The sequence below is a fragment of the Meles meles genome, chromosome 18, assembly GCF_922984935.1.
Source record: "Meles meles chromosome 18, mMelMel3.1 paternal haplotype, whole genome shotgun sequence".
NCBI classification, from domain to species: domain Eukaryota; kingdom Metazoa; phylum Chordata; class Mammalia; order Carnivora; family Mustelidae; genus Meles; species Meles meles.
In genome coordinates, this window is record NC_060083.1 from 13376601 (window position 1) to 13387669 (window position 11069).

General features: G+C 39.1%; 1 protein-coding gene across 1 annotated transcript; it reads left to right on the plus strand.

The window, feature by feature from the left end:
- The first annotated feature begins 290 nt into the window (after positions 1–290).
- On the plus strand, positions 291–8715 carry LOC123930167 (60S acidic ribosomal protein P1-like). The gene is made up of 2 exons (XM_045986422.1): positions 291–405; positions 8214–8715. The coding sequence occupies exon 2, from the start codon at positions 8332–8334 to the stop codon at positions 8674–8676; it is 345 nt and encodes a 114-aa protein (XP_045842378.1). The 5' UTR covers positions 291–405; positions 8214–8331; the 3' UTR covers positions 8677–8715.
- Positions 8716–11069: the final 2354 nt, after the last annotated feature.

Here is an 11069-nt window from a genome sequence, read left to right on the forward strand (position 1 = left end):
ACCGGGATAGCCTGGCTTGGAGTACAGGGCCAGCGGGATCGGCAGGCCTGGCACCCCGTGACTCCAAACGCAGAAGAAGGGCTTTGACTTTTTTATCCAAGAGGTGTCCTGAAACCGCCTTTGCCTGCCCGGGACTGCCAAGGAGAAGGCGGCTGACTCTTGGGGACTCCTGTGCCAGAGGAAAACATCAAAGTTTCCCAGAGACGCCAGCAGCCCCCATGCCCTACCCCAGCTTCCCAGAGCGACAGCGGTGCTCCTCCATCTCCAGGGCGGACAGAGAAGATTCCATGGGGGTCCAGTGGGCCTGCCTGTGAAACTGAAACCATGAAAGTACTGGCCGAAAACGTGGATGGATCAATTTCAGTGTATGACGTTGGAGTGGACAAGGTCTTAGGAAGCATAAAAGTAAGTCCAGAATCCATAAAGGAAATATAATCGATCAACTTGACCACCTGAGTAAATACAGTTTACCTTTGCATAAACCACAAGGAAAGTCAGCAGACAGTAAATAGGTGTGGGGAGCATTCAGGTATATATGGATGTTCTAAGAATATCGATTTCAGCATTCCTTGTTTCAGGAACAAAAAGTTGGGGAAAAATAATAGTCATTCAGAGGAGCCAGATGAATCTCTGGTGTGTCCATACAATGCAGTACTGTGTGTGTTCTGGTTTATGAGCAGTCCAACTCAGTCAGCTGTGACAAGTGACTAGAGACTGGGTGACTTTAAAACAACAGAAATTCATTTCTCCCATTTCTGGAGGCTAGAAGTCCAAGGTCAGGGCACTGACATGGTTGGGTGAGGGCCCTCTTCTGAGTCGCAGACTTCCCTTATAATCTCATAGGGCGGAAAGATCTAGGGAGCTTTATGCAGTATCGTTTATTTTTATTTTTTATACTTTATTTTAATTCCAGTATAGTTAAGTTTCAGGTATAAAATACGTGATTCAGTAATTCCTTACATCACCCAGTGCTCATCAGGACACGTGTCCTTCTTGCTCCCCGTCACCTATTTCAACCATCCCCCCCCACCAACTCCTGCTCTGCTCACCATCAATTTGTTCTCTATAGCTAAGACTGTTTCTTGGTTTGCCTCTCTCTCTCCCCCGCTTTGCTCATTTGTTCTGTTTCCTAAATTCTACATGAGTAAATCATATGGTACTTGTCTTTCTCTGACTTATTTCACTTAGCATTATATTCTCTAGTTGTAGCCATGCCATTGTGAATGGCAAGATTTCATTTTTGTGGCTGAATAATATTCCGTTGTATATATATATGTCCCATCTTCTGATCCATTCCTCTCTTGATGGACACTTGGGTTGCATTCACCGTTTGGCACTGTAAATTTTAAAGAATACTGCAGTAATCACAGGGGTGAGTGGGTCGCATTCAAATTAGTGTTTTTCTATTGTTTGGGTAAATACGCAAGTAGTGTGATTCCTAGATCAGAGGGTAACTATTTTTAAATTTTTGAGGAAACTGCATATTGTTTTTCAGAGTGGCTGCACCAATTTGCATTTCCTCCAACAGTGCAGGAGGACTCCCCTTTCTCCCCATCCTCACCAACACTTGTTTCTTGTCTTGCTGGTTTCAGCCATTCTGATGCATGTGACGTGGTATCTCGTTGTTTTGCTTTGTATTTCCTTGATAATGAGTGATGGTGAGCATCTTTTCATGTGTCTGCTGTCCATCTGGATGTCTTCTCTGGCAAAACGTCTGTTCGAGTCTTCTGCCCATTTTTTAATTGGATTATTTGTTTTTTGGGGGCTGTTGACTTGTACCAGTTCTTTATAGAGTTTGAATGCTAACCCTTTATCGGATTTGTTGTTTACAAATATCTTATCCCATTCAGTAGGTTGCCTTTTAGTTTTGTTGATTCCTTCCCCATGCAGAAGATTTCGATGATGTCCCAATACTCCATTTTTGTTTTTGTTTCTCCTGCTTCAGGAGACATATCTAGAAAGAAGTTCCTATGGCTGATGTCAAAGAAGTTACTGCCTGTGCTCTCTTACAGGATATTTATGGTCTCAGGTCTCACATTTTGGTCTTTAATCCATTTTGAGTTTACTTTTGTGTATGGTGTATGGAAATGGTCCAGTTTCATTGCTTTGTGTGTATCAGTAAAGTTTTCCCAACACCATTTGTTGAAGAGACTGTCTTTTTCCTCTTGGACATTCTTTTCTCCTCTGTCAAAGATTGACAGAACACGTAGTTGTAGGTGTATTTCTGGGTTTTCTCTTCTGTTCTATTGGTCTATGTGTCTGTTTTTGTGCCAGTACCAGACTGTTTTGGTTCCTACAGCTTTCTAATATAACTCGAAGTCTAGATCCAGCGTCTCTGTTTAAAACCACTCATCCTACCCACAACTTGTACAAACGGGAACTCCGGATGGATCACATACTTAAAGGTAAAAGGTAAAATTATACAACTTTAAAGGAAAAATTCTAATAAAAATATGTGGACTGTGGGGCTAAGCAAAGAGAGTTTAGACTTGACACTCCAAGTGTGATTCATGTAAAGGAACGGATCAGCTGGAATTCACCAAACTTAAGAATCCAGGCTCTGTGAAAGGGACTCTGAGAGCCTGAAACCAAGACTGAGAAAATATTTGCAAACCACGTATCTGACCAAGTGTTAGTAACCAGAATGTGTAAAGAACTCTCAAAACATAGCAGCAAAACAGAAACGGATTTGAGATAGCCCATACAATGAAATCAGTCCAACAGTATAAAGGTAATCAAAAAACTTGTCATAAAGGAAAAGGTCAGGGGCGCCTGGGTGGCTCAGTGGGTTAAGCCGCTGCCTTCGGCTCGGGTCATGATCTCAGGGTCCTGGGATCGAGTCCCGCGTTGGGCTCTCTGCTCAGCAGGGAGACTGCTTCCCTCTCTCTCTCTCTGCCTGCCTCTCTATCTACTTGTGATCTCTCTCTGTCAAATAAAAAAAAATCTTTAAAAAAAAAAAAAGGAAAAGGTCAGGAACATAATATAAATTCAATAGTACAGTTACCCTGTAAAATACATGACAGTAACACATGACATGAAAGAAAGATCTTACCCAAGTATTCAAGGATGATTTAGCATTCCAATATCAGGCAATGTGTCACTGCACTTAAAAAATAGATGTAATAATGTTTTAAAAATATTTTATTTGAGAGAGAGAGAGAAAAAAAAAAAAGCACAAGCAGGGAGAGGGGCAGAGGAGAAGGAGAAGCAGACTCCTTGAGCAGGGAGCCCTACATGCGGTTCCATCCCAAGACTCCCAAATCATGACCTGAGCCAAAGGCAGATAGATGCTTAACCTACCAAGCCACCCACAGGCCCCATAACAACATTTTTGAAGTTCAATATTTGCAATGATTACAAATTTTTAAAATACTAGGCATAAAAGGGAAAATTTTTCAGTGCTAGAAAACCTGCATATTTAAAGACATCATATATGAAATGGACACATTTTAAGACATTCCACCCCTTGCCAGTTGCTCTCTTGTTTAACTTGTTTCTCTGACTTTTCAGGAATTCCACATTTGGAGCTCTCTAGTTTACTTTCCAACCTTGGAACTCAGAACTCATTGATACCATCCAACTACTAATATTCCCTGGTTTGGTCCTGTCTGTCACCTTTGGAGGCTAGAAGAGATATATACTTTCTAAGGAGATAATTAGCCATTCAAAAAACCTCCAATTTGCTAATACGGCAATAGAAATTTATGAAAAACTCTACAATTTTAATTGATTTGAACAATTCCTTATTTCTAAACTATCTTCATGGCTTGTTTCTCAATTAGTATATGCATTTTATATTCTTGTTTTTGTAAGAATATGAGTATATAGTATACATGTATGTGCACATATTATGTGAACAGAGAAATGTCATAAATTTATGATTCTCAAATGATGTTAGTGAGTACCTTGTTTTTGGTTTTATTTTTAGAAAACATTATTAGAAATATTAGGAATACAGATTCTATTATGATATTTCTGACATAGAGTGGTGATCTCTGATCAATAGATGAGACAGATGCCTATAAAATAATTTGGGGAAAGGAAGATACAAATGGAAGAAATAAGCAGAATTTGGAGTTCTTGAGATTACAAATAATAATGACAGTTCTTATTTTTTTAATTAAAAATTTTTTTAAAAGATTTTTATTTATTTATTTGACAGAGAGAGATCACAAGTAGGCAGAGAGGCAGGAAGAGAGAGAGAGAGGAGGAAGCAGGCTCCCTGCCGAGCAGAGAGCCCGATGCGGGACTCGATCCCAGGACCCTGAGATCATGACCCGAGCCAAAGGTATGGGATTAACCCACTGAGCCACCCAGGTGCCCTTTTTTTTTTAAACTTTAAAGAGAGGCAGGCAGAGAGAGAGGGGAGAGAGGGAGAAGCAGGCTCCCCGTGGAGCAAAGAGCCCAATGCGGGGCTCAATCCCAGGACCCCGGGATCATGACCGGAGCCAAACGCAAAGACTGATCACCCAGGTGCCCCAATAATGACAGTTCTTAATATATTTCTTATGATTTTTGAAAACTATATCACTGTGTCTCTATCATGGCTGTGAATCTCAGTTCTGTTGAAAGCTTATTTTTGCTTTTTGTTTTTTTTTAATTTTGTTTTTATTTTATTTTATGTCTGTTTAGTGTTTTGATTTATTTGTCCTTTTTTATTGAATGTTTTCCTTGCCTTATAATTACTAAATTAGGATCTCAAGTTATGATGCTAAATAATTAAAACTTTAAAATCTCTATATTCTATAAAGATACATATGACAACAGAAATGCATTTTAAATCATATTACTAAGTATAAACAATTCTTAGGCACAGCACAATTTAAATATATAGATATAGATATAGACATATGTATGTATATATACATACATATTATATAAAACTCAAAGTTTCGAGTAAAAGTCATAGCAAAGGAAATCCACCAGAGTAGTTGCCTATGATGATGGCTGATAATGGGCCTTCTAATCAGAGCTAGAGAGGGAGAAATAACATAAAATAAAATAATAGAGACATTGTGCATGAGTTAGTATTTGTGGTAAAGACTGAGTCATTATTCACTCACACCACTGCCTCCTATGAACACAATGGAAGACTGTGTCTTTCAGACTCCATATGAGTTGATTGCAACCATGTAAGTGAGTTCTGAATGATGAAATGAAAAACAGAACTTTTAGCCTAATCATTACACCTTGTGCATAATCACCCCTTTGTTCTCTTCTTCTGCTTGTGAATTCAGCATCATGGATGAAAAGATCTTGGATACCTGACTTACCACGGAGAGTCTGCCTGGCTCATGACTAATGAGAAAGAATCATTTAGGCTGCTAAGCTAGCGAGATGTGGTGTCGTTAGAGTACCTAGCAATATCACCCTTAACAGGATGATGATGGGGTCCCATGAAGCATATGATTCAATAAAAGTTGTTTCTGTGGAGAGAAATGTAAAAGAAGAAGGGAAAAAAGCAGAAGAGTAAAGGTTCCACATAATATTTTACAAAGCTTCCATCCAAATCAGTGTTCATACGTATTATTATATAAGCAAAAGCAGAGAAGAAAATTCTGATTTAAAATATTCACAAGTTCAAGCTTTGTCCATATTAGACTAACTGGAATCAAATATCCCTTTCTGCTATTAAAAACCTGATAACCCAAATGAAAGAGTTGTTTTCACAAACTGGAAAACACAGCATGGGAGTGTGACACATAAGGCAAGGAAAAAAAAAGAGGTTAAAATCATGGTTACTACGTTTGCTATCTAAAAACACTTTCCAGATCATGGCATTGGGAGGAGAAATCCAATGGTAACTGTGTTGTCTTGTTGCATTTAGAAAACAGAAATTACTTTTGGGGAAGCCTGAGCCAGCTGGTCATGCAAGGCAGAATACTATAAAGGATGGAAGTAGGCAGAGGGATCGTTTTAAATTGTGGGTGCATGTTAATCTGTGCACACAAAGGAGTAACCTTCATCAGGCTAAGGAGGTGAAAATTCTCAGGACCTCTGTGCTGAATAATTCAGAGATCACACAGACCTGGGAGGATAACTGGGGTGTTCAGGAAAGACACATAAAATGCTTTTTTTTTTTAAAGCAGGAATGAACTAACCTAGAGTAAAGGCTATTTTAGACCTTGCCTTCAAAGCTTACAAAGAAGTGTCCAACAGACCAAAGTAATCAGTTAAAATGTACATTGTCCCCAAATTTATCTATGAATTAAACCATTCTCCATCAAATTCCAAACAGACACCTTACAGAATCTGAAAAGTACATTCAAAATACATGAAGAAATGAAGAGAACTTAAAATAACCAAAATGATTTTAAAAAATAGGAAAAACTTTGGAGATTTACACCACTTAAATTCAAGATTCATTATACAGGTCAAAAATCATGACAGTGTAGCATAAGCATAAAGGTAAGACAGAACTGAACAAGGGGTGCCAGGCTGGCTCAATTGGTGGAGTATGTGACTATCTCAGGGCTGTGAGTTCAAGCCCTGGGGTGGGTAAGGAGACTACTTAAAAATTAAATCTTAAAAGGAAAAAAAAAAAAGATAAAAGTGAATGGACCAGAATAACAAAACCAAAAATAGAACCACATACATAAAGCCAATTGGCAATTCAGTGGGGATAGAGATCAACAAATTATGCTGAAAATAGAGGCTAGCACATACAGGTAATAAAATGAATCTCAAATTTTACCTCCTATCATACACAAAAACAGACTCAAATTGAGTCACAGACCTAAGTATAAACCCCCAATTATGAAACTTCTAGAAAAGAGAATAGGAGAAATTGATTTTCTGTCTGGCAAAGATTTCTTAAATAGAATGAAGAACACATACTTGGACTTCCTGTTTCTTGTCCACCGTAGAAGAAGTTGGGAAGTCGCCACTGTATTCTAAGAAGTAAAAAAGTGAACAAACTAAAAAGTCAACAGCTCTTCTGAGATCTTTGAGAGAAGTGAGTTTACAAGCAAGACTGCTGTCCCTAGAATTGGAAAGACAGGTGAATACAGAGAATCATAGATTACTATGGCAAAAATCCACCGGCAGAAAACTAGGAGCAGTATTGGGGTAGGGAAAGCTGAACTTTGACAACTTCTAGAGGCTTGGTATGGACAAGTCTAAGAGACAAAAACTCCATGGGGACCCAGTCATAGACCTCCCACTCCCCACACATTGATCTCTTGAAGCTTTACCAGGTTCTCATGGGAACCATGTGCATTCTGTTTTTCACAATGTTAGCCCTCAGGAGGATTTAACCACACCCTAACCTTCTGGTCCTTTCACAGAGCCTAACTGACCTAAGAGAAGCAAAATACTCAATTCCATTCCATTGGAGCCATCCTGTCCCAACTAATAGTGTAAACTTCTGACCCTCCGTAAGGTTGAACAAGTACAGACAGACTTTCCCTGTGCTTTTTTATCTGCTCAGCCATCCAACAAATCATTATCATCCATCTGCTGTGTGCTGCGTGCTGTATTCAGTGAGGATATAGCAGCAAAGAAATAGTCCCTGCCCTCCTAAACTTGATATTCTAGTGTAGAAGAGAGACAAGTAAGTAAAGAAACAAATGCACTATGTAATTTTGTGTGTTAAAATTTTCCATGAGGAAAAATCAGTTAGGTTAAAAACCCAATTGTAATCCATGAGATGAATTATCAGAAAGTTTTTGCCTTTGTAAGTGAACTGTGTTCATAATGTTTGATATGCCTACTCTGGAGATGGAGGTACATAAAGGCAAAATTCCATGTGGACAGTAAAAATATATATATGTGCTGCCGAAGCGAGCATTGGACAGTAAAAATATAAAGTGATTAAGAAAAATAAAACCCTGAAATGAGTAAGTGACTGAATTAGATTGGGTTAACTATGTGATTTTGTTGTTTAGATATATCGTGATACAGTGTTGAAGTGAAATTACTGTGTTTGCATTGAGAGCAAGTTCTATCGTGCTTTCAAAGGCCAGGTCCTCAGACCGCATGGTAGACAACAACACTGAAATACAAGAAGAGATAATGCTTAAGTACATTGGCATAGTAACAATCTAAGATCTCCTATTCCTCGGCATACACAGAGGCAAAATTTGATGAGTCACATGTGTGAAATTACCAGTAAGAACACGCCAGTAATGAGATTCGTTAAAAAGTTTTGTTTTTGTTCTACAGATTTAGAAAGTTCTGCAGATGATAAACATGAGGTCTCCTTTTTTCCTCAGCTGCCGCTAAGGTGCTCGGTTCTTCCGAGGAAGCTAAGGCCATGTTGGGGTGAGGCCCTCACTTCATCCTGGGACTAGCACCGCGCCCAGCAGCGTCCGCTCAGCACTCGCCAGCACCATGGCCTCGGTCTTGGAGCTCGCCTGCATCTACTTGGCCCTCATCTTGCACGACGATGAGGTGACGGTCCCGGAGGATGAGATCAATGCCCTCATTAAAGCAGCGGGTGTGAATGTTGAACCCTCCTGGCCCGGCTTGTTTGCAAAGGCCCTGGCCAACGTCAACATTGGGAGCCTCACCTGCAATGGAGGAGCTGGTGGACCTGCCCCCGCAGCGGGTGCTGCACCAGCAGGAGGTCCCGCTCCTTCCACCACTGCTGCCCCAGCTGAGGAGGAGAAAGTGGAAGCAAAGAAAGAAGAATCTGAGGAGTCTGATGATGACATGGGCTTTGGTCTTTTTGACTAAACCACTTGTATAAGCTGCTCAATAAAAAGCTGAACTCTTGAAAAAGAAAACATGAGGTCTGCTGTTTGACTGTATTGATTAGAATTTCTTAATTAGCATCTTTTCAAGGTGTAAAGGGAAAAATGAATGAAATAAAAACAATGAAAAGACTAAAATGAACACATTACTGGACAACTAATATATTTTGGGTACCAGGTAAAGCAATTTTGTGTAGATTATCTCAATGTTAAGAGGAGAAAAAAATAAAATAATGACATACGTAGCGGTGGAATTCTGTGACTCTAAACATTTCTTCCACTTCTCATTAATAAGGGATAAAATGAAGGCAAACTCTGGATGTTTGTAAGTGATGTTGATTTCTGTAAGTGTGTCCTACTGGGAGAATGGGGCCATAGGGTCTCATTCTCAGTCCCAGGGATTGTGGTTGCTTTGAAGTTCTCACAAACTTTTTTCTTTTGACTGAATCATCTATTTTAGTGCATAAAAATGGATTTTTGTCTTGAAAAATCTGAAGTTTCAAAAAGAAGATTCCTGTCAGTATCAGTTAAAAGGGTGGAGAACATTCAGTGAATTTTTGCTGTTCATCGGGACATATCTTTAAAAGCATATAACCTTCCTAAGAGAGAGCATGGAGACTAGATCAGACGTGGGTATAATGTGCTGAATTTTGGTGCAGAAATGAAGGGTAAAATATTTGTCTCCATGAGGACAGATCCATAACTGCACTTTTCAAAATGCCAAGGTTACATTTGAAAAGTAGTTACAATTTTCCCCCATCTCCTAAAGGTAATTCTCTGCTTGTACTTCACACATGAAAAGCCACGACTTAATGAAAATTTCTTTACAGTATTAGGATAATAATCCCACCTAACATGGCTTAGAGTACAGTGTTTTTTTTTTTCTTAATCTCCAGATTCCAGGGAATAAAAACATAGTATTGTTGGTGAGTTAGCAATATTTTGTCTTTTTGACCACTTCAGTTTTGTAGGAGCTCATGGTTTGTTTCAGAAACTTTGTCAAATAAGGTATCTCTTTTTGGAAATATTAATCCATAAAAGAAGAAAACATATTCCTATATTTTTGAGATTTTTAAAAAGATTTTATTTATTTATTTGACAGACAGAAATCACAATTAGCCAGAGAAGCAGGCAGAGGGAGAGGAGGAAGCACGCTCCCCGCCAAGCAGAGAGCCCGATGTGGGACTCGATCCCAGGACCTTGGGATCACGATCTGAGCCAAAAGCAGAGGCTTTAACTCACTGAGCCACCCAGGCGCGCCTGAGATATTTCTATATAAAACAGCCTACCTCAGATAAATTGAATCTTGCTAGATAAAAAAATGTACATTTGTGTACATTTGATATGCTTTCTGAAGTCCTGATTATACATGCAATAGCAGCACGGCTAAACATTGCAGTATACTTTTACAACTATTAAACCATCAAAGTTTATTGTGGTACAAATGTAAAAAATACTAGTAGCTAGTTGGAGGTAGATATTAGATGGTGATGTTTAATGAGATGGAATGAATGGCAAATGCAAAATAAAATTCTCCAATCATTTTAAGGAAAACTAATTTCAATTTATTAGAAATCTTAATATAACACATATTTTAAAAAGTCCATGTAAGGAAATTCTGGAGGATGGTCAGTTGTTGAAAATCAATAATTAGAAGCATTAAAGTAAAATTTCTCTCACCATGCTGGGGAGTGAGAGGACATATGGACAAGATTTTAAAGATTTAAGTCATTTTGCAGATGTCAACAGGTACTTTGCCTTTATATTGGACAATTATTTTTAGTCCATAAACTATTGACACAGAAAAATTGTACCAAAATTATGGCCTTTCCTTGCAGAAATTAAACAGTGTATCTTTGTAAGAAATACTCGAACATGAAACATCATTTAGATTCAACTGAATATCATAAATATTATACTTTCTATATGTTAAAAACAGGCATTTTCCCATGGATCATCTTTTTTTTTTAAAGATTTTATTTAATTATTTGACAGAGAGAGATCACAAGTAGGCAGAGAGGCAGGCAAAGAGAGAGAGGAGGAAGCAGGCTCCCTGCCGAGCAGGGAGCCCAACTCGGGACTCAATCCCAGGACCCTGAGATCATGACCTGAGCCAAAGGCAGAGGCTTAACCCACTGAGCCACCCAGGCATGCTGGATCATCTTTTTTTCAAGATTTCATTTGTTTATTTGAGAGGGAGAGAGAGGGAGAGAGTGCGGGCACACAAGCGGGGTGGAGCAGGGGTAGGAGCAGAGGGAGAGGGACAAGCCACCTCTCCACTGAGCAGGAATCCAAATGCAGGATTTGCATTTCCCAGGACCCTGAGATTCCACCTGAGCTGAAGGCAGCCACTTTAACAGACTGAGCCACGCAGGC